The sequence below is a fragment of the Numenius arquata genome, chromosome 25 (genome assembly GCF_964106895.1).
Source record: "Numenius arquata chromosome 25, bNumArq3.hap1.1, whole genome shotgun sequence".
In the NCBI taxonomy this organism is placed as follows: domain Eukaryota; kingdom Metazoa; phylum Chordata; class Aves; order Charadriiformes; family Scolopacidae; genus Numenius; species Numenius arquata.
The window spans coordinates 6,410,554-6,435,465 of NC_133600.1; the positions used below are offsets into that span (position 1 = coordinate 6,410,554).

Sequence of the window (24,912 nt, forward strand, 5' to 3'; positions counted from 1 at the left end):
CGGCAAGACTTTAGATTTTAAATTTTACCAGCTGTTGGCTAAAACGAAGTGGATTCAGTTTGTCTCTTGACTTGAAAAAGTATTCCGTCTGCTGGCTTCTTTAAATGCCTGTAAAATAGGGCTGGAAATAATACCTTTAAGATACTGGCACCTCTGTGTGTAAACGTTTTGGCAACTGAGCAAGAGAGAAAATAGAAATGGGAAGGATCTCAAATCACAGCAGAGGATCTAGGGATGAGAACAAGGATGTAGCATGGCAAGTTTAGAAGTCAAAGTAGCTTATTAGCAGGACATCTACATTAATTCATTCCAAAATACTTTTGATATATGTGTTCAGTTCTGCCGTGTGTTCCCCTCCCTCTCAGAGCATTAACAGAGTAGCTGGGAAGCAGTTTCCACCACTCCTACAACACTGACGTTCTCTGCGTTTTGAACTGTTTAAGTTTGGTTTCCCTGGAACAGGCCATAAACTACATCTGCTCTTAGTGCATGCTACTTTTTAACCTCTCCAGCTATGTCCAGGACGTGAAAAGGCAGGAAACAGAAGAAGCTAATTTTAATGTTGATGAGAACTTTCCTGAGGTCACTTTTCAGTTGCAGCCAAGGCATATATAAGGAGCACCAGTGGCCTAGAGAGATGGAGTTACAGATTTATTCTGTATTTTTAACCCTTTGCCATGGGATTGTGGCATGAGGTTGCAGAAGTCATTATGACATGGCATAGCATCAGTATGAATCTGTTCCCTCCTCACAGGAAGCATTTCTGCATGTATTGGATGGGTTGTTGTAAATACACAACTTGTAACCTCTGTCCTCAGGTCTCTGTCCCAGAGCTGCTGCCCGTGCTTCTGAAATTAGGGACAGAGATGGCCCTGGCTGCTGGCAGCAGAGGCGGTGTTGCTCCCACACTGATGTGCTCACACATGGCGTTGTTCTAGCCTGTGTAGTTACAGAATTAGCCAAGAAGCTACAGGCAGGGGTAGGTAGGGAGAGAAGGATGAGAGAAGGATGAGTGCTTACTCAGATTAGGAAGCAGATTTAACACACAAGAAGGAGGAAGGATTTGCGAGGGTTTTGTTTCCTTTTTTAAACAAATAGTTACATGATGAAACTTACTGCCAAGAGATTTCAGAGGCTTTGGCTAAGGTATAAATAGCTTTAAAAAGTGGTTAAGTTAATTCCTGGAGGGTGAGTCCGTAAGTGGCTCTTAAACCTAATGGCCCAGATGGAAGCTACAGCTCAGTAAACCTTGGAGTGCCAGACACAGAGAGTTTATTACCTGATGAATTGCTCTGTGTGCACCCTGTTCCAACACATTTTTTCTTATGCACCTGCCTCTAAAAGAGAAAGAACACCGAGTGGGAAGGACTTTTTCCCAGTACATTTATTCTCCTCTTCTTACATCTTGGTCATAATGTATACACTCAAAAAGGGACTGATCTTTTCGTACAGTTGCTGGATTTAAGTCAAATGTTTTGCCAACTCTAGTTTGTGACCTAAAGAAATAACTGTGGGTAAGACGCGGTGCTAATCAGATTCCTTGGCTGAGCAGACAGACTAAGTGGCAGTGTAGAAATTGACTTGTTAAAATAGTTCCTGTGCTGCAACTCATGGAATCATTGAGCTTGGAAGAGTCCTTTCAAGATAATGTAGTTCAACCTCCATGCTTAAGCAAGGTCAACTAGACCAGGTTGTCCAGGACCATGTCTAGCCAGGTTTTGAACATCTTAAAAGATGCAGACTCCACAACCTCTCTGTATGACCTATACCAGTGTTTGACCACCCTAATCGTAAAAAAGTGATTTCTTTTGTTCAGCTCACCCAGTATCTCTTCTCTTTCTGAACATGGTGACACTGGTGCCACTACACCAAACGCTTCTGGAATATTTTTCTCACAAAAAGAGTCAGCATTAGCGACTAGGTCCAAAAACTCCCTAGTGCATTTTGTAGTTGTGTACTCTATTTTTGCATAAGTATCCAGTCCTCCTGTCTAATTTTTAGCTTTGTGCCTCGTAGATGTTTTGTAATAATGACTTTCACAGGCTACCTTTTTCTGTCACCGCTTATCAAGTGCTCTGGATGTCTCCAGTGGACCTGTCCTACACAAGAATAATAAGTTTACATCTGCCAGCATTGTGGCACTGAGCAGGATTACGGGATGCTCCCATCCCACCTCCAAACTTACTTGAAGCCTACACATGGTGATGGAAATTCAAGTTATTTACTAAAAAGAAGAGGAAGGTATGAACAAGAGAATACAGTTCTCGTGTACATCACGAGTTGGTTAGGATCCTTGTTTGGCTTGCACAAATGCTTCAGTTGCCTTCTCAAGGCAAGAGACTTGGCACAAAGTGAACCTTCTCATTGTTGCACTTTCTGCAGCATTGTCATTCCATCCCCACAGCATCAGCATCTTCAGTATGTTTCTGAAGTAAACATGAATTATGGAGGATTTGTGCCATGTAACTATGGCAATGGATTAATTACACAGACTTCCAAAGTCAGTGAAAGCCTCCAAAGCAGGAACTGATTCCCTTCACTGATGATAAAGAGAGGCTAAGCTTCTAGCACAGAAACACTAGGCTGGCCTTTTAAGAGCTAGGTGCTGCAAAATTTCCTCTACGCTAACAGCACAGATGGCTTATTCTGAGTTATGCAATACCAGGTCAAATTTGAACCACACACAACTGTTGGAGAGTTTTTTCCCTGTTTGGACCAAATTGTTAGGTGACTCAATTAGCTAACTGCAGTGAAGTCTCTCTTCCTTTGCAAAACACGCAGCCACTGACATACTCCGTAAGAGCTACACTTCACATTGTTACAGCTTTCAGAGATCAGACAAACTAAGTAAAAGCTTTCTTACCTGAGCTATCAACTTGAGAGGCCACAAGAGCAGGGAACTGCCGGAGAGGGTACAGCAAAGGGCTACAAAGATGATGAGGGGACTAGAACATCTCTCATATGAGGCAAGGTTGAGGGACTTTGGTCTTTTTAGTCTGGAGAAGAGAAGACTAAGGGGCGATCTGATCAATGCTTATAAATACTTAAAGGGTGGGTGTCAAGAGGATGGGGCCAGTCTTTTTTCAGTGGTGCCCAGTGACAGGACAAGAGGTAACAGGCACAAACTTGAACATAGGGAGTTCCATCTAAACATGAGGAGGAAATTCTTTGCTGTGAGGGTGGCAGAGCACTGGAATAGGCTGCCCAGGGAGGTGGTGGATCTCCGTCTCTGGAGACATTCAAAACCTGCCTGGACACGTTCCTGTGCGACCTGGTGTAGGTGGGACCTGCTGTGGCAGGGGGTTGGACTAGATGGTCTCCAGAGGTCCCTTCCAACCCCGTATAATTCTGTGATTCTGTAAGAGCAACAGTGAATAACACTAAACCAAAATACTGAGGGATGAACACAGTAGGGGAAGCAGCTTACTCTGCTGCACTAGCTCTTTCCTCAGCGTGCACAGTTAAATTGGAAGCAGGCACATGCTCAGGATCTTGTTTGCACATTCATTAGCATAAAACATTCTCTATCTGCAGGCCAGGTATGGATTTCATGTGTGAGCTTGGAATTGCTGGGAAATTACCATTAGCCATAGTGCTTTGAATGCTAAAACGCACCTGACTTTTGCGTGTCTCTCAGGACGATTATTCTATCATCTCCTTTAAATGCAATTAGTTTGCTTTTCTCATCACAGAGCTTGCATGCTTCACTTGGTTTCATTTTAAGAACCAGAAAGGTTGGGACTGGTCTGGAAGTTTTCCTTCCATTGCTGAGACTCCCAACAGGTTTGCAGAGTCAGTAAGGTTAATGAGTAAGGCAGGCATAAGCAGTGTGAAAAAAACTTGTTTGGTTTTCATTCACTTTAAAAACCAAAACCAAGCACCTGAATGATTTTTGGTAACATTCATTAGAATTACCTCGAGGACTCTAGCCTGCGAAAGTTCAATAAATGAGGATTCCTTAAAATCAGGGAAAGCACATTTGCTGTTTGAGAAAAAATGCCCTGTGCGAGCCCAATTTCTGTCCTATGCAAACCTGAGTTAATCAGTAGATTTGTTTTACGTGTTACAGCAGTAATTAACCACAGAGGTGCAACCTGCTTACACCAGTAGCGGACATTCCGAGGTTCTGCTAAAGTTGCATCACATTGCCTCCATCCTGAGTTTATTTGAAATTGGGGAACAGAAGGCAGTTGTTTAGCTTTGTCTCTACCTATGCTGTGTGGATTTTTTTTTTTTTCATAGTCCGTAGAAATTTTTGCACCGGACAAAAACCCAAACTAAACCAAAGCAAAACTGAAAACCCACAATACAAATCCCAGAATTTGTCCAGTCATTTCCGTGCACTGGATTTAATAGACCGGACAGGTATCAGAGCCGCTGACTGGTGTTAAGGATCGAGAGATCAGCTGCTGCCATGTCAGAAACATGCGTGTAGTCAGTGTAGCCATCTAGCAGAAATAGAGGGAAATGCAGTTCAGTTAAAGACCTGGAGGGGAAAAAAGCCTTCATCTTAAAGTAAATATAATTTTCAGATGCAGTAAACTTCATAATGAGATAAGAAGCAGCTCCAGTTTGATTGATTGGTTGGTTGGTTTTGTTCCCTCCCTCCCCCCCCTCCGCGGTGGTCAAAAAGTATTTTTTTTTATTAGAGTAATTGTCTCCCCAGATGATAAAATACTATCCCTTTGGCATCAATCTCTCCATAGGTTGTTGATGCAATGGTCTGGATCACAGGCATGACTTTTTTGACTTCTCCAGACTCCTTAAATAGCATTCCAGGAGACAGCAATGTTCCTCAAGCTTATAAATGACTGTGTGGTGTTGCCCTGGCTGGAGGGGAAATCTCATAACCCCTGTTGGGCTGCTACATACCTGCTGAGGACAAGGAAAGATGCTTTCCTTAAAGCTACAAATGGACAAGTCAGTTGTGATGGAGCTTCTCGTTCCTATGCAACTTCTGCAGAGAAGGTCCAGATACAATAATAGGGACAGCCATAAGCTTTATCTCAGGGGAGTCATTCACTTGTCCTCATGCTTACTGGTTGATGATCAGAGCAGGTCTGGTCGTATCACCACTCTTTTTCTTTCTCTGTATCAGAACTGAATGTCTAAAGGGTTAAAAGCATGGAGATGCTGGATTCTAGCCAGACCCACAGAATTTTTAGTTAGATGCTATTAAGTGTAGCATTCTGGAAATCTATCCTTTCTCTTTGCAGTCCTGGTTTGTGTTCTAGAACAAGTGACTCAAGTCTTTCTGGACCTTAGCTTCAACATTAAAACAAAAACTAACTTTTACACTGGGGTTGATGTCTCTGTGATCCACACAGCCTCAGGCAACTACTTACTGCTATCACAGCAACTTTTTAGAATTTAGATAGTTTGTCCACAGGAATCCTCCTCCAGTGTGGGAAGTCTCAATCCTGATGAAAATACCCATTACTTTCCGTAACAATGCAGGCTGTAGGAAATGAACGAAAAAAAAAATCTCTAGGCAACTGAGGAAAAAAATCTCTGAAGATGGAAAAACAGGACTTTTTCCTCTTGGCATCACAAAAGCCATCTTTGGTGGGTAACACCAAGGACGTGCTCCAGAGATGACTGCACAAAGACAAATTATAATTTGGATATGACAAAGTGACAGGTCATTTGCATCAATATCGATGTTAGCTCTTGACACATTCTTAAAATGATGCCAAAGCACAACCAACAGCTTTCTAATCTACTTCAAGGAAATTGTGGATTCCTAGGTAAAATTACTGGCCTAAAACTGGTGGAGCTTTGGACTACTCTGATCTATCATAAGCTAAACAAGTGATTCTGACTTGCACTTGAAAAAGTCAGTATTTTCACAAGTACCTGTGCATTTTCTCTTAGAGAAGCTGTGCTGGTAACTCAGTATGTAGCCTTTTTCATAGAGTGAAGACTATTATGTTGCACAGTACCTACTAACAGAAGATGAAAAAAATTTGTCACCACTTGTGTCCTACAGGATCCCAGGTCAGTTTTGCAGCGGCAGGGTGTTCAGACTGACAACTGTAACGTACTGACATTCTCTCATGCTGGCATGTATGCTAGTTAATTTTGACACATCTGAAGGAACACAGTATTTCTGTATTTCTGGGAGCTGTCAGTTACTGAAAGTAAAAAGGGACACCTGTAAGGCATTTTGACACTTCATCTTTGAAAGAAAGTTCAACATATAGCTGAAATAGAAAGTTTAACATATAGCTGAAACAACGGACCGCTAAAACAAAGCAAGTAACTGTAAACTGGCTTTTATTTATGGAAAATGGAATGCTTCATTAACAAACATTTTAATGGGATATGAACAACACATTACAAAACAAATGAGTTCACACTGGATCGAGTGACATAATATGGCAGCAGTTTAAAAAAAAAATTACACTTACAGTGGCCCATAAGTTACAATTAATAGTAACCCTGGGTAGTAAGATTCATTTCAGTTGCCACCTTGCATTAAAAATTAAAAAGACATTCAGTAGCGACGGTTGAAACGAGGATCATTAGGTCTGTTTGTCCTCTCCTGGCCAGCAAATCCTTCTCCTTGCATTCCTCCTCCATGCATCATCTGACTTTGGTTGCCACCTTGCATGAAACCTCCGCGCCTAGAAAATGATTCAGACATTTTCGTTTTCCCTTGTGACTCTGGTAGTCAGGTCGATATAATGGGTGTTCTTTTAAAATTTTCTGTCTGATTTTTCACTCTTCAGTAAGATGTACTACATAAAAAACCATAGGAATATTTTATTATTCCTTGACATATAAATAACAAATGAGATTAACTGATGCTCCCATAAAATGTCTCTTTGGCCAATTTAAATAGAAGAGATGCCCCTTAAAAGGGAAACTAACACTTTGCTCTTTCTAAAGTTCTTACCCTGACATGCCTCCACGATGCATCACGTGGCCAGGTCTGCCTCTGCCTCCACCTAAAAAAAGTTTGAATACTTCCTTTATATCCACACTAATAGTTTTACTTCATCTCCAAGGGTAATAAGGCCTGTATTTTCTGCTTTAGGTAGCACAACTCATGAGCTGTTGTGCAAGAAGCATACCTTGCCACCTCTCATGATCCCGTCCTATCATTCCTCCATCCACACTGCTCTGCCATGAACGATCTTGATGTCCCTCAAACTTTCGACCATGATCTCCCCAGTCACGCCCATCCCTGCAAAAGTATGAAATTCGTACCTTTTCACGTTAGCCAGGGCACACAAAATAGATTCAGGTAAAGCAACTAAGTCACAAACAAACTGAAACATGCATGCAAGGTGCATGCAAATCTTGTATTTATATTGCTATCTGTCAAGTAATAACACAGTAATAAACCTTCTGTTCAATCCAACTAAGATGACAAAAAAAAAAAAAAGATTTTCTTAATCTGGTTTATGCTGCATTGATGTCCCAGTTTACTCTGACATCCTAGCCTGTTGTTTTGACCAGTCTATTTATTTTTGGTGTTTTCTGTAGGCTGGCTTATACATAGGACTTATTACAAAACAAAAACACAACACAAACCTCAAAACACACCCCATCCTCCCCCAGTCTGTAAGCATTTTATTAACTTGCTTTCCTTTCAAAGGGCTGACAGGACGGTGCTTCCAATAACTACAAACTGGGGAAGAACCACTACCCTGAAAATATCAAGCTTTGATAGTAGTGTTAGGTAAAATTAATTGAAGACATGAAACATTCCAGTTGTGAAGTTATTAAAAAAAAAAAAAAATTCATGCCAAGATGCATGCTTTGGTGCACAAGGCAAGCTGAAAGAGCTACTCATTTGTAGTCCATCCAAGAAAGAATAGACTCGGGGGTGAAGGTTGGAAAAAAGGAATTATACTTCCAAAAAACTGCATCCCACTTTCACAAATGGGAATAGTCCTTAGATGCACATGAAAAAAATATTTTCAGTTAGGCGTACTAACCGTGACTGTGGGGGTATCCCTCTACTTTCACTCATTCTTCTGTCAGATCCATAGCTACCCCAACTTTCCCGAGAGTCTCGTGAATGACGGTCTGGTCCTCCATGGCGCTCATCTGGATAATGCTAAAAGGCAAAGAATGCTTACAGGACTGCCCAAAACAGACTCTTAATTGTTCAAAGTTGCTTAGCTGTAATTACTCAATCTCAGAATCTTTTAGGATGGAAGGGGCTTCCTGAGACCATCTAGTCCAACCCCCTGCTCAAGCAGGGTCAGCAAGAGCAGAGCTGTCCAGAACAGCCTCCTGTCAGGTTTTGGGTACCTTCACAGCTGGAGACTTCACAGCTTCCTGATGCAACCTGTTCCAATATCTGACCACCTTCACAGTTAAAAAAAAACAACCAAAAAACCCCCCCCAAAACGACCCAACACCAAAAAAACCCCAAACAACAAAAAAGGTGGTTTGTTTTGTCTTCAGATGGAATTTTGTGTGTTTCAGTTTGTGCTCACTGACTCTTGTCCTGTCAGTGGCCACTACTGAGTAGAGCCTGGCTCCATCTTCTCCATACCTCTTCTCCCGTGAGGTATGAATGCACATTAAAAAGATAACCCCTGAGCCTTCTCTTCTTCAGGCTGAATGGTCCTAGCTCTCTCAACCTCTCCTCATACAAAAGATGCCCCAGGCCTTTAATCATCTTTGTGCCTCTGTGCTGCACTTACTCCAGTAAGGTCTTATCTTTCTTGTACTAAGGAGCCCAGCACTGGACAGTATGTCAGATGAGTGCCGCGTAAAGAGGAAGGATCACCTCCCTTGACCTTCTTGCAACACTATTCCTAACACAGCCCAGGATGATACTGACCTTCTTTGCCAGGAGGGTGCAATGCTGACTCATGGTCAGCTTGTTGTCCACCATGACTCCAAGGTCCTTCCCTGCAAAACTGCTTTACATCTGGTTGGTCCCAAGCACATACAGCTGTATAGGATTATTCCTTCCAGGGAGCTGGACTTTGCATTTCCCATTGTTGAATTGAATGATACTCCCCCGTGCCCAATTTTCCAGCCTATCCAGGTTCCTCCAAGTCTCACAGCTTAGCCATCAGCAGAGCGCACTTGAGGATTCCTTGACTCCACAAAATTAACTCTTCAGTGCTTGAATGTGCCCTGAAGGTCCTTCCCCTCGGCCCTCAAAAACACACAAATGTCTCTACTACTTTTGCTCTTATTTCCATGCAACCTCATCAAGCGAATTTTATGGGTACTTTATACCTTTCCCTTTTCTACACCATGTTTTGGAATACTCTATCTTTTTGACCCAATTAACTTGTTTTGTTTGATTTGTATCAGAATAACTGTATCTAACTTTTATAATAAGCAAGTCTTTGAACTAAATTTCATCTTATTAAAGAAAACAAGACGATCTGGTTATTGATACACATTTTGGGAGATATCATTTAATTCTTAACTACTGAAATTTAATCTGACACATACAATAGAAAACCAGGTTTTAAGAAGTTGTTTCTGTAGCTTTATAAAGCAACTCACTTGTCCATCTCGATCTCCCATCATTGTCCTTGATCCATCTCTCCTACAAACAGACAATTAAAATCAGACCATGGTAGTAAAACATGCAGTAGTCTATAAAAATCCACCTACGTAACAACATAGATGAAAAATCCTGCTTCCATGTAGTGCCAACATTATCTACAAAAGGCAAAAACAGCTGGAATGTATAGAAACCATGATACATTTTGGATTCCTGGAAAAGCCAGTTAGGTATAAACCAGCCTATAGCCTAAGGTATAAACCAGAATCCTAGGTGCATACAGTGTTATTTAGATTTTTTTCAGAATCCTACAAATGTGTGACACCAACCTGTCTATTGAATGGTCTTGGTAACGGCCACGATCCCTGTGATCAAAGTCATGGAAGCGATCCTGGCGACTGAAATCTGAGTGGTACCTATCATTCATTGCCATTCGTTTTGCCTCTGGCCAGTATGGATCATCTCTCCTGAAAGAAAGAACGTACTCATTTTAGTCAAGATAATGACTTTTGATAATGTTCCCTCCTTCCAAACTGTGCAAACCAGAAGAAGCATAATTAAGTTCAAAAGGGAGTTGAAAAGCCTCAGGGAGAATAGTTCGACTGGGGTTATTAAACATGATCATTTCAATGCAATTAACAACTGCTGATTAATGGAAGCTGAGAACATACAGGTAGCTTTTTATAGCACAGGCTGATGAGACAGAACTTGGCAGCAATGTTTTCCACTTGCATCACTTGTATCTGCTGGCTTTACCTGCCATCTATGTCATATGGTCTTCTCATTGCAGACCGACGTTCTTGTTCATAGCGCAGCTGCTCATGCTGGCGTCGCAGCTCTTCTCTTTCTCGCTGAATGCGATCTTGTTCTCGTCTCCTTTCGTGCTCTATATGCATTCTTTCTCTTTCCAGTCTTTCTCTTTCCATCCGTTCTCGTTCAAGGCGTTGCCTTTCAATTTCCAGTCTCTCACGAGCAATCTCAAGCCTCTCCCTTTCCTCTCGTTCCCGGATAGTCTGCAGGTGCTGCTGCCTCTCCCGACGCTCACGTGTGCTATTTTAACAGAAATAAAAGGTTACAGATCTAATACTTCAACAAATGTAGGAAGTTAAAAAGGGAAAAAAAGGGGAAAAAAAAAGAAAGGGAAGTATTAAAAATTTAAACCACAGTGACTGCAAGCTTGTGTCAGCTCCTTGAAATTACACCGGGGGGGGGGTGGGGGGAAAGGAGAGCATGGAGGGAAGACACTGTACACAGGAGTTACTTGTATTTAGACCGATCATATTAGTCCCACAAAACCCACTTGTGGGGGCAAATAGTCCTATAGTCAGGAGAATTTGAATCCAAATGCCCCAAGCTCATTCTTTCTACTCAAAACACCCAACTCTAAAGAAGCCAGAATGGTATGCTGGATAATATGACTCACTAAGGCTCAGAAATCTACCTATGAGAGGGAAACTTTTTCCTCTCCAGTAAGAATGATGAAAGCATTTTACCCCCATCCAATTCAATTTTAGGTAAGTAATAAAGTTTTGTAATGTGTGAAAAATGTTGTAACATGGAATTCAGGTCACAGTTTTAGCAAGGAATTTGACAGATGGCCATTACCACCTTTATTAAACATCATGAAAACAGAAATAAACTCCACCAAAAATAATTAAATACCTGAATTAGGCTCCTAACTAAAAAGATACAATGTGGAAACTTTGAAGGGTTGTTGGAAAATCCCCCAATTTCTCTGTAGACACAATGTATTTAAATACAAAATACTCATCTTGTTTTATTTCAAATGCTATGGAAACTTCAAATGCTATGACAAGAGAGATGAGGTCTTATTCTGACAAAGACAACTTTTCTCCTGGTCCTTCCCTGTATATTTTAATGTGGCAAGTTTAGAATTACCATCTCACCTCTACTATAATACATGCTCAGCTAAGGAGAGCAGCATACTTAAATCAATCTAAACCGCAACATCTACAAAATGGAAAAAGAACAAAAAACAAACTACAATTTTTTCCCAAACACAATTTCAAGCTTAGTATTAACAGAGTCAGTAATTGGAGCTTTCCCAATTCAACAGATATGTGACCCACAAATATATAACAAATTACAAGTTAAAAAAAACCAAACAAATCAAACTTCTCTTTATCTCTTAGTCATTTTAATCAAAATAAAATTACATTCATTCTAGGAAAAAAAAAACCAAACCAAACAAACAATTTCACTGTTGCTCTTACCGGCGCTGCTCTGCCTCCCTCATTTTTCGCTGTGCTTTAATTTTGTCAAATGGCACAATGCCTTGTCTCTCTCTGCTCTCTGATTTGCGATCCTGGCTCTTAATGCTCTGCATTTAATATTGAAGTAGAGAAACTCAATGGAGTACATTTATAAAATATGTTTATAAAAGGACAACTATCACAAACAATACTCTAAGCTCTGTTTTCATTCATACATATCATATCTCAAAGCTTGGTCCCCGCATTTTTAAAAAAAGCTGGTTTTTTTTAAACATTACAGACACACCATATATTAACACAGTAATACTTACCTTCCCACATTTGTTTGGCAGGATTTCATTGCTGAATATCTTATCAGCCATATCAAAGGTATTTTAGTAATTAAGATCTAAATCCACGTTATAGAAACTCTAACTGGACAAATCGGTAAAACAAGCATGGGTTACATGTAGCTTGGCAGGATGTAGTATTTGTTTCTAAGGAAAACTGACACATAATGTTCCCCATGCAGAAATATTACTTACTCTGTCTTTTGATGCCGTTGAGGTTTTCACACTAATAACAGGTTCTCCTTTGCATTTATCCATTACTACTGTTCTCTCTGTTCCTTTACTTCCTAAATGAATCAGAGGTTGAGGGGAAAGAGATTGAAAAACCAATCAAACTTCATAACCTACAGCACTCATTGCTACGCCTGAAGTTATGTTCTCTAAAATGTGAAAATGGGCATTTAAACCTCTCTTCAAAAACAATTTTTTTTCAACAGTGCAGTTAAAGATGACACAATGTCAAACACTTCCACCCCCGCCTCTTTATACCTTCTGGATTTCCAATTAAAAATTAGAAATAATTCCAGAATATTGGTAGCCCTTTGGAAAGAACTAGCTACAACTACTTATTCATGCTTCACCATAACTTTTACTCTATGAAAAAAAGAATAGCCAAATTACCTGACTTAATAGTTTTAGGTTGATCTGATGAACCAGACTTCAGTTCATCTTTATCTTTTTTTTCCTTTTCATCTTTGTCTTCTGTCTTTTTAGGATCATCTTTTTGGTCAGATTTCTCATCCCTTTTAACACTGCCTGGTCTATAGATAGATATTGATACAGATTAGACTAATACAGAGTAAGAGAAAAGAAAATTAAAGGAGAATGTTAGCAACACAGTAACACAGTAGAATTCTGATGTGATTACAATCATAATTAGATTCCAAAGATGGCATTTTACAACTTCCTACATAATAAGATAATCAGACAATACTGTGTAGTTGTCATAAAAACTTGGCCACGATTCAGGGATCTCAACTGGAAGCAAAAGGAAAAATGCACACCCACCAATGTGCTTAATGCCCACAAAATTTCTTATACAACATTACGGTTATGAAGTGTCAATGTAAACCATTTTTGTTGGGCAACTAGATGAAATAAAGGCAAAAACTTCTTAGCAAATAGCATTTAATAGGAGTTATGCCTCAAGAAGATAATTAAAGCAAAGGGACTTAGTGACTTATTCACTCTCTTAGTGTCTTTTTCAGCTACTTTCAGTAACGCTAGAGAGAAAAAGCACAGTGCTGAAGAGGAACACATTCTGGAAACAGGATCTTGGACAACTGATTTTTAACTGTTTGTGACTGCAACAATCTGAGGAAGCCCTATTTGAATGAGAAATTTAACAAAGAAATAGTGAAATGCTGATGAAAATTCTCAAATGGCCCTTCCTATAGATTTATGACGTGAAAGCACTGCAATCCTTACTGAAACACAAATGTAGCTAAATTTAAAGGTATGCTTGAAAATGCAACTTTCCAATGCCTACCTTAAAGCACGTAACAGAAATGTGCTAAGTTAGGCACTGAGCATCAGCAGAAGTTTATTTTGTAGTAAAAGATGGAAAAATGCATTTATTGCTCTTTCTGAATGTTTGCCACAGAAATTCTTATTGTAACTTTGTTCTTCCTGACAAGTCAACGTAGACTGAAGAACAGGAAAATGCCTTTGGACAGAGAATTAAAAATTCTCAGTACCTCTCACTGACTGTTTCTTTCTTTGCTTCATTCTCTTTTTTTTCACTTGGCTTCTTCCCAGCAGGTTCATTTTTTGCCTGAAATATATTTTGCACATTATCAGCTGAGAATGTGGTCTCAATCATTGTACAATCTGATGATAATGGGCTATCTTTGAGGATCAGTACTCACTTTTTCTACAGAAATTATTTTCCCATGTAACTCTGTTTTGTGCAGGTGAGTAATACACTTTGTGGCTTCCTCGGCTGTAGACATCGTAACAAAGCCATAACAGCGAGCACCAGGACTGCGAGCATTGGTGACCACTTTTGCACCGACCACCTTTCCAAAAGAAAAAGGCATTACACTGACTGTAACAAGTGCCTCCCATTGAACAGCAAGAAGTGCAAGCTCCGTTTCTACTGTTTTATTCCTGCCCACCACCATTCAGGAAAATTCTTTTTTTAAGAGATTAACAAATACAAAAGGAGCACTGCCTGGAGTCAATCATGCTTCTGTTGCCAATGCAATGCTGCAAAAGCTGTATCAATAGATGGGAGCCAAAGACTTGAATTCTGTTCTGAAGAAAGCCCATTAAAAAAAAAAAAAGAAAAAGATACTAACTTTACATCACCAACATAATTTTCTTAAGGATACAGGGATTAAAAACCTAATAAATACTTGTAGCCAATTTCTACCCACATGCAAATGCTAGCTCAACCGCTAAGTCCCATCTCCTCTTGGAAAAAATGTTTTCATGTCATGAAACGTTTTCATGTCATGTTTCATTTCTGCTATGAGACAAACTTACAATGCTACCTGCAATGTTGTTTAAGAAACAGAAAGCTTCCCCAAAAAATGTAACTTGAAAAAGCCCACATAAACCACTGTTTTCATAAATGTTGCTTACTTATGCTCCTATATTCAATACAGCTCACTTTGCATTACAGAAATCAACCATATTTCTCAGAGGTGTCATATTGTAAACCACAGCTGAACAAAGAACATACTTTTGAGCATTTGATTTATTGCAGATGTGCATCTACTTCTAGGAAGCTTTGCCTCTGCTAATACTCCAAAGAAAATAACAGTAATTTTATTCCCAATAATTATGCTTCAACATTTACTGCATGTTTTACTTAGGCCTAAGGAAGTCTTTAATAAACCATGTTAAATTCACAATTTCCAATGGGTGAAGATACTATACTACAGCACAGGAGACAGAAGTATGCGCAAACAGTCATTGACTGTTTCATAAAGGACTGTAACTGAAACTTTTATTTTTGTTTGGAAGTGAGAGAATAAAAAAGCAGTAATTCAGTGTGAACATCAGCAATTTTTTCCTTGATATCCCATAATATTTGATAATTTGATTCCTTTCATGGGTATTTTTAGTGACAGGAGCTTAAGAAGTCTTATTAAGACAGTTTCAAGTGGAAAAAAAAAAAAAACAAAACACCAAAACAAACCCTTACCTTCCCATATCTGCTAAACAGATTCTTCAGATCTGTAGCTCTGGTAGTGGAAGCCAGTCCACTCACCCAAAAGTTTCTACCAGAACTAGCACTGTGACCTATTGAGGAAAACAAACAAACAAAACCAAAACATACCCAAAATCCTAATTATTTCAACATCTACTTCTGAATTAAAAGGAGCAGCTCCACAAATCTTTCATTTTTTAAAATCATAGAGCAAATTAAATGCAATGCCTAACATTCTCCCCCGATGATTCACATTCCTGAAGGCAAGTAGTATTACAAGTCCAAAAACATTAGGATGGAACTACAAGCTTTAATAGGTGTAACAAAAGTATGTTATATCATTCTTCAAAAAAGAAACTGGACTAGGGCATCTCTGAAGCAACTGTGGCTCTTCAGAACGTGCCTGGATAGAACCAAGTAACTGCACTTAAGAGGAAAAGGCAGAAGACCTGCTAGAGGTGCAGGAACTGTGTTAGTACCCACATATGCTCAAGCCTTGCCCTCCTTATTTCCCCAAATCAAAAGGAATAATGATGGGATACAGATTAACTATACCTCTCAAGAGAAGACATTCACTATAAAGCAAGCAAGAAAATTCCTTTCCTATTTCTGCCCACAGTTTCCACAGTTGTGGTATGAAGCCTGTGACTTCAGTTACAGAAGTCAGAAAAGACCTAGCTTTCTTTAACTATGCAGGAACTACAGAACACCCATCCAATCTGGCATCTCAACTAGAAAGATAATTTCATAAATGCTTATGTCCTTGTAAAGCTTGAAAACCCGACGTCTAGCGACTGGAGCTGAATTAACTTGGAGCTGAACTCCAAGTTTTATTGTTTGCATTTCAGTATGAAGCACTACTACAGCAATATAATTTCCAGTCTCCTTCGAAATGACTTTATTGTCCTTCTATCAGTCTTGGTAGCGTTCAGTTCCATAGGTTTCAATGAACGGAGTTAAGCAGGTTTCAGTCCAGCTACCTGCTGGAATTTTTCAGAACTGCCTTCATTGAGGAGACTTCTTCCAGAACCTTTCTAAAATGCTGTTTTATTTGAGTGTCTTTCCATCTCTTAACTCCTGATAATTTTTGTCAGTCTCAAACATGAGCTTCGCATGGAGAACATTGCTGTTAATATTTATACAAGTTTCCTAGGGAAACATGCAATCATTTGTGCCAATCTCTTTTTTTAAAAACAGAGAGGTCTTTTGTATAAAGGAGACTAAGTCTACACCTGTCACTATCTAGTCTCAAGGACTGTAGGGACAAAGGTGTGTCGTGCATGCAAACACAAGGGAGCTAAATTGTCTTGGTGTTTCGAAAAAACTGAGCCATGAGCTTTGATGCTTTTACTCTACATGCTTCCTCTATAATTTTAAAATGGCCACCTACAGTTACACTGGCATCAGCATCCAGGAGAAAAACGAGCACTTTCTTCTTTCTTCTATTTTGCTGACTACATTAATGTCCTTTTTGAATAAGCTTTGATCAGTCTTAGCATCTCCAGTTTTTGCCCTCCCGTAAGATTTCAAGAGGTGCTCCTGCAATGGTACTGCACTTCCAAAACAAAGAAAGACGGGGACTATGAAATCTCTAACTTAGAAACTAGAACAATATAGGTAGTGGCAGCCAACCCTCAACACTGAAGATATCTTTCAGATATCCGTAAATCGACTGCCAAGTCTACCAGATTTATGAGCTCATGAATTAATTTTTCTACACTCTTATTAACACAGCTCTCAATGAATGTATGGAACATGGAAAACTCATCCTTTGTACAAGTGTGGAAATACCAACGTATGAGTCAGAACTGACTTACACATACACAGTTCTGTACCTTCCTTCTGGCTCAACCACTTGCTCTGCATGCAGAGAGAGTTACACGGTCAAGGAGCTACCTCTCCCCAGTGATGTTTACTAAGCCAGAATATTATTTAAACAAATATTATGAAATACAGTACATCCTTTGGAGGAAGGTATGCCGGGGCTAGGTTGTTTGATATCAGACACCCAAGTTCCTGAAGGTTCTTCTGAATGCAAACTTCAAGAAGAGTTTTCCCAGCCCAAAAAATACCCCACTTAAGTCCTTGGATAAATGACAGAATGCACAGAACACTCCTTTAAATATTCTGAATAAGAGAGCATGGTATTACAGAGTGAAAGCAAGAGGCAAACAGACCCCAACAGAGCCGTCCGGTAGCTTGCACAGACAGGTATAACCTTGGATCTTGGAAAAAGCAGCTGACAATGAGTTCAGTCTCTGTTGTAAAACCCAATTACAACCAAACAAATTATTCATGTCCAGTTGGTAGACAAATCTCATAATGAGTTTTTTACCTATTATAGGAAGTGCTGGAACTTCCACACTTACAGTGCTAAGCTACCTGCCTGCAGTATGTAAGAAGGATGTTAACAGTCAGTTCTAAGTTTTCTGCCCTGGTCAGGCAGGAGAGAATGGAGAGGTGGGGTGAGCTGCAAAGAGTCAGCAGCCTGATGTATTAAAAGGAAAGCAAGAAGTAGGATGAAAAGAAGGAGTAGGCACCTGACACTGTTGATCAAGAAATTTTGATCTTGCTTATGACATGCATTTGCACCATAAATAGGATCTGCATGGACAAAGATTTAGTAATGTCAATCCAATTTGAAGACAACGTTAAGCTGTAAGTTTCTGTGGCTTTTAAATACGTGAATACAAGATTCTAAATAATTTCAGCAAAACAGAAGACAATATGAAGAGTCACAAGCATATAGAAAAGCAAACACAATCGTGAAAGGCTCCTGACTCACTAACAGCTGTTGGTAAGCATCTTCAGTGCCACATATTAATGTCTACCTTTGAAGATCAAGATACAAACAAAAGGGTACGACACAACTATCCTTAGAAAATGCATAAAAGGAAAATAGTATTTTTTTGCATAATTAGATTTAAAAAATATAGCAAGAGGTGAATTTTATGATATTTACATGGATTTCAACGCTTTTCCACTGAAATATCGCATCCAATATAGAAACAATTTATCCAAGCAATCGTTAAAAGTTCTGTTTTTGAAAAGAAACATACCTTTTTCATCCTTTGAGATTATCTTTGTATCTCTGTCCTCCTCAACAGGGCTAAAGACAAAAAACCTCATTATTCAAGTCAGAAAGAACAGTGACTAACTATAAATTATGAAAAACGCTAAAATTAAATACCTACCAGAAAATATGTTGCAAATGAAAACACACCTTTGTATACTTGATTTAAGAAATCTGACAAGAAATAATGAAGTCAGATTCTTAAACAGTTATATTAGGAAGACATTTACAAATATAGAGTAATTTAAGAAAACAACCTTTGAAGGTTGAGGAAGGAAAAAAATCAAACCCTCTGTGTTTAAAAAAAAAATTAATATCTGCACATGGAGAAATAAAACAGATTCTTTAGGAATAGGCTACAATTTCATCAGTCTCGGTGGCCAATTGAAGGAAACAGCTTACTCGCATCACTTAACGACCAATGAAAAAAAGATAGCATCTGGTCTATAACGGAGAAAAAACAAACCTCTTTTTCTGATCACCGCCCTCACTGGTTGAGGACTCTTTAGTGGCAGGGGATTCCTCAGAATTAGCTTTGTCTTCTGTTTTCTTGGCATCTTCTTTGCTATCTTTGCCTTCGGGACCTGCGCCTTTTTCCGCTGTTTCCCCACTAGAGGCTTCCAGGCCTTGGGAGCGTTTGCTACTCTGATCGCTTAGGGTCTCTACTACTAAAGATTCAGAGTCCGGTTTCTCTTCCTCTATTGTCTGTTCACTTGTCTCCCCTTTTGCTACAACTAAACGCTTTGCTTCCTTCCTTGCCATAGAATTTGCCGATTTGCTGTCCAAATCTAAAGCATCTTCCTCCAACTGAGCAGCAGCAAGAGTGTCCTCTTCCTCTGCTAGCCTCTTGCCTGGCACCACGTTACTTGCTTCCTGTGCATGTGGCTGCTCCGCTTCGGAAGTTTCTTCGTTAAGTGGCTCAGATTTACAAGTTTCCCCCAAAATGTCGAGTATTTTCTCATTTTCTACGGATTTAACAGGAATAGAATGGCACAAGATTTAATCACCAGGGAAATACAGCAATCACAAATGTGGAACTGGCATGGCTGCCACACTAACACCAAGAGAACTTCTAAGCTACACAGAGATTGGAAAACCCTAGTGTACACAGTGTTAAAAGCACTCCACTAACCGCTGTCTGACAAGCTACCAAATCAGCCCTAAAATGTTAACAGGGAAGAAAAATGACCCCACAGATTTAACAAAAACCTTCTGGCTGATCCTTGATATTCTTCATGAAATCATTCAGCTCTGTTTCTTCTCTAGTTAGCTTCCAGAGTCCGAGATGCTTAACTGAACGTATCAAGGTACTGAGAGTTCAATTTTTAAATTTCTGTGCAATTCTTTTAGCAGACAGTCCAACATGAGAACTGGGCATCTTCTGATGGTGCATGAGTGTGTTTGCAGTCCAGAAAGTGAAAAGTATCTGTATGACATTTCCATGAAGAAACTCTCTTCTTTCTTCTGTATCCAGTAACTAATCTTTACATTTTAATGCCCTACAATATCTTTTTACTGCTTTCACTGCTCTCTACTTAGTAACAGACTTAAGGTGTGTGAGATATCACAAGATCTGTTTACAAGTAGAATCTTTAGCTTTTAAACTGCAATTAACTTCTCTAAATCCATTTATGTAGTTTAACAGGTTTTTAAACCATTTCATTTCACTGGAAATATTTCAAAGATGACAAGCATCACTTCACAGATCTGGGGATATGATTAGGTTTCCAATCTCTATGACCCTGCATGATCTGGATTGTCCATCATAGAAATAATGCAAATTATGTTTGCTTGCTTGGGGTTTTAATAGTTAATGGTTTAAAAAGTATTAGTTGAAAAGACAGGAATATGTTTTTCTTTAACAGTACCTGGCTCCAAGTGTAGCTTCTCCATTTTCTGTTTGGGAAAATAAACACAGAAAGAGAATTTTATTTTATAAGATGTATTTTGTAACACAAAACAATAGCAACCCCCCACCTAATCTTAAGATTGAAAACTACACAAATTCACCTACTATATTTGGCACTTCTTTTTTTACCATTCACTGGAACTGAGTATTTTATATAGCTAATTTGCTGGCACGTTAAAGTAATTAAAATATCAGCCACAACTGTGTTCTCATATCTAACTTGGAGTGCTAAAGAGACCGATAAAGTATCTTTTTGTACCACATCAACTGCAGAGTGACAACCAAACCCAGCTACTACTTGATATAGGCGGCAGAAGAAAAGAAGAAATCAACGGTACAAGACCATTTTTGTTTGCCACAGAAGTGGAGGAAGTCTTGATAGCTGACTGAAAAGCAAGGAAAAACACAGGGCGTTCTCATTTGACAAGACTATTCTGAGCAAGATCACATATGTCTTGGATTCTGTTACAATTTCATATTATGGTCACGTTTCCTTTTTTGTCGTATGAGCACAGACCGAATCTGAAACACAGCTACATTTTCAATTTACCTTCATTTCAATTAAATTAGAAGAGGCGGCATCTAAATTGTTTTCATCATAATCTTCCTAAAAGAGTAAAAAAGGAATTATGGCATTTCTTACAAAAAGTAATGCTACCTTACAGAGAAATAATACCATATTTTGATGCAGAAGCCTGACAATGTCAGAACAGGGAGATACACAATGCATAAAGATTTTCTTGTTTTATTAATCTCTATGAGAAAGCTATACAACATTATTTCTGTAAACCAGAGCATTATTTCTGCAGAAAAGATTTCCAAAATATCTGTGAGTTGAAAACATATTTCTCTCTCTCTCTCCATATATATAAATATCTAGATGGCTGGGTATATGCAATTATACATTTAAACACATATAAATGGGAAGAGGGAATACCAAAACTAATACATTACTTTCAAATTCACCCATCTACTGTGAACATTTCAAGCCTCTGATAGGTCCAAGAACATTTACCACTTAAACAGCAGGACAGGAGAGCTGGTAACAGTAAATAGAATCCATATCACAGTCATGTCTTATGTTCTATTACAATGAAGTAACTTGTTCATGTGCCCGTTATACTTACTAAACACTTCCTGAAAAATTTACGAAGACCTCTACTCACCTCATTTTCTGTTAGCTGATCTGGAAGTTCTTTCATTTCTGCTTCAACACTTTCTTTATTATCAGACAGAGAATCAAGAATATTAACAGGACTATAGTCTTCTCCACAGTCTACAGCACTGCCGTTATCTATTTCAGCTTCATCTAACACACTAATATCCATCATGTCAATATCTTGCAAGGTATCCAGACTTGCTTCGATATCCTCCTATAGAACGTAAAAGGGTAAATGTGTACTTACTGCAGGTTAAATGATGCACATTCTTATGAACAGCAATCACTATTTCTCTTACCTGCCCATCTCTAGAGTTTTCTTCTAGTCCATTGTCTTCAACACCTTCTTCTTCTGGTTTTCTTCCTAAGAAGAGTATCACTGAAGTGAGCACTACACTTTGTAACGCATCTACTCTTCACTGAATTATCTATTAATCAGTGAGGCTTTTTTCAACAAATGATCATTAAGACCCTGATTCAGAAGTCCAGGTCTTTCTGGATATAATCAGGATGACCTGCCACTTGATGCAAGCCAACGGCATCAGCGTGAACTAAAAGCAGCACAGTACATTTTTCAACAGCTACACTCCTCTCATTCTGCAACATTCCAATTACCTAAAAAGACAACACTGTCCGAGAAGGTGTTCCATTTAAAGGAAACATATATCACTGTTACAACCCCCCCCCCTACAATTTAAATAATTAAACTGATTTAAAATTAGTCTTTACTTTTAAGATCTTGGACACACAGATCACGTGTCTGTCACCAGCAAACTTGTATTGCTGTTCAAAACAACTCTTCTTTCTGTATTTTTACCCCATTATCTTAAAGGAAGCAGCTTAAAAGCGAGTTTCAGAAAGTATTTTTTAAGAACCGGCTATGAACAATTCAAGTAAACCACATGTAACATGCCCAATGCAGTATTTAATATTTTTGAAGCAAAATCATAATGAGCTATTTCAGGACAGTTTGTTTTCAAAACAACAGTTATAAAATGAAATACGACACTAACAAAAGTTAGTTTGTTGTGCCCACCATTATTCTACATTGTGCAACAATGGTTCTAATTATTTCCACTGTAATTTCTGGCATCTAAAAATATATCCCAGTTATGCAGGTTCAAGGGCTTCTACAAAAATACAGTTACAGCAAGGAAATTAGTACCCGGGGTGTTGTGCAGTCACCTTAATATACATTGGCAGAGGTTTCCACAGGACCTTAAGCTGCAGCTGCTCGTTTTGTCCCTGACACAATTCTGCACCCATGGTCACAAGTACAGAAACACCTGCAACTTACAGACTCATCTACAGGCTTCAAGACTTCTCACAGAAGTAAAGTTAGGTGTTATCGTTTATCATTTAAATTTGTTATTGATCACTATTGCAACACAGTTTTACCATTTTCCATAAGGGAAAAAGCCCCCCCCTTTTTTTTTTTTTTTTTTAATTAAACTAATGAAATGTAAGAAATCAACATTGTATATTAAGTTCTAGCTAAATGGAAACAATGGAACTGTATTCATCTAGACTCCATACCTTTGCTAGTTCTTTTTGGCATCCTCTTGTTGGTCAGTTCTGAGGCCACAGGAATTTCATCAGGATCTCCTCCTTCCTCCTCAATGGCCTATTGGAGACAGCAGCATGACATCTATTGTATTGTTTGTTGGTGTGCATTTGTACTGGTTTTGGATGCGATAAATTTATTCAGTGGCTTGTATGAGGCTATATTTTGAACTTGTGCTGTTGATAATACAGGAATGTTTTAGTTATTGCTAAGGAGTGCTTACACAGCATCAAGGCCCTTTCTGCTCCTCACCCCAGCGAGCAGGCTGGGACGGGGGCACAAGGCCTTGGGAGGGGACACAGCCAGAACAGCTGACCCCGACTGACCAAAGGGACATTCCAGACCGTACGATGTCCTGCTCAGCAACAGAACTTGCAGGAGTGGAAGTTGGTGGGGCTGCCATTACCTTGAGGACTGGCTCAGCATTGGTTGGTTGATGACGTTTAATCGTTTTCTTTTATACCTCTTGCTTTTCTTGTTGTTTTTTCCTCCTTTCTGTTGTGTTTTTTTTCCCCCTTCCATTTAAAAAAAAATTTAAATTGTCTTTATCTCAACCCACATGTTTTCTCTCACTTTTGCTGTTCCAGTTCTCCCCCCGAAGCCGCTGGGGGAAGGTGGCAAGTGAGTGGCCATGTGGTACTTAGCTGCCTACTAGGGTTAAACGATGACAGCATTTTTAAGGATTTGTCAGATGGAAACATTAGTGCTTCACCCTAGTTCAGGTCATACGGCCAAGCAGCCATATCAGCCATTAGAAATACTGAATAGTAAGGTGTCATAACACAACCCCACAGCCAAATCAAGCTACAATTGAGGAGCAGAGTTCCCTGATCTTAAACGAGGCTCCCTACTCAGCAGGTAAGCACTTTATCCGTATAAAACTGAGAATGACCACTACAGGAACTTCAAGCGCATCCGACCGTATTTTTTTTTCTCAACGTGCAGGCCTATTAGAATCTACAAAAGGGTCAGGACCGACTATGCTGTTCTGGCATCATGGAAGTCTGTGAAAATACATTCCAGAGAGGTGGGAGACACGTTGTCAGGTGAAGTGCGTAAAGAGGACGCAAGAGAAGAGATACGGGAAAGGGGAGTGCGTGAGGAAATCGGGGAAAAACGCGCGTACGTCAGGGACCGGGAACGAGGGAAAGACCGAGGACACCGAGGGGCGACATCGGAGCAGCGCTCCAAGGGAACGGCTGAAGTGCGGGTGACGGCGCGGGTGCCCACACGCTGGAGCGCGAGCGGGCAGCGTGGCAGCAAGCAGTGCGGCAGCGGGACCGCTAGCGGTCCCCGCAAGGGCAACGGCTCTACCGCAGTCCGAGGCAAGGGGCAGCCTGGTGCCGGGAACAGCGCTGGGAAGCGGCGGATGTACACGGTGGCGCGGCTCCGCACTAAGGACCAGCTCGCGCTCCTCTCAAGGCCTCCCTCGGCACGGCGGCTCAGGACTCCGGGCTAGATCCCCAGCGCGCATGCGCCACGCGCCCTCGGGCCGGGGACAAAGGACCCGGATGACACTCTCCCCCTCCCCCTCTCCCCCGGGTTTGCGTCTCACCTTCCTCAGCCGCTCCATGAGAACGCTCTTGATGCCGCCACTGTCTAGGTTACGGCGTTTGAGCTCAGCACGCAGGTCGATTACTCGCAGTTCGCTCAGCCGCCGGGTTTCGGGTTCTGAGCCGAGAGCCGCGGCCCCAGCAAGGGATGTGAAGTCCCCCAGCCCGGCCGCTGTTTGACCCTCCGCCATCAAGGCCCCTTCGATATTCTGCCTCAAGCCGAACACACAAGAAAATACGGCACAATCAAGCAGCTAACCTTGCGATCACAGCACAAAATGGTGGGGAAGCCAAGACGCGCCAAGGGAAGGGGGGGGGGGGGGGGGACCCGCTACGCGCAGACTCGGAGCGAAGGACGACGACGAGCCGGGGGGAGGGCGAAGGCGGGGCCTGGAAGAAAACTTGAGTGACAGCTCGTGCGCAGAGGCGCACGGCGTCTAATGACGA

The 24,912-nt window shown here is 40.3% G+C and overlaps 1 protein-coding gene across 1 annotated transcript; it reads right to left on the reverse strand.

Annotated features, from left to right (window-relative positions):
• Positions 1-6,260: 6,260 nt before the first annotated feature.
• Positions 6,261-24,778, reverse strand: LOC141475332 (scaffold attachment factor B1-like). Its single transcript, XM_074163654.1, has 21 exons — positions 24,468-24,778; positions 22,885-22,972; positions 21,648-21,712; positions 21,356-21,562; positions 20,740-20,796; positions 20,149-20,176; positions 18,747-19,245; positions 18,267-18,316; positions 15,202-15,299; positions 13,919-14,068; positions 13,748-13,824; positions 12,672-12,811; positions 12,246-12,337; positions 11,722-11,828; positions 10,244-10,537; positions 9,817-9,954; positions 9,487-9,529; positions 7,947-8,068; positions 7,077-7,189; positions 6,899-6,950; positions 6,261-6,626 (listed from the first exon to the last, which is right to left on the reverse strand). Exons 1-21 carry the CDS (start codon positions 24,654-24,656, stop codon positions 6,497-6,499), a joined length of 2,739 nt encoding a protein of 912 aa, XP_074019755.1. The 5' UTR covers positions 24,657-24,778; the 3' UTR covers positions 6,261-6,496.
• Positions 24,779-24,912: the final 134 nt, after the last annotated feature.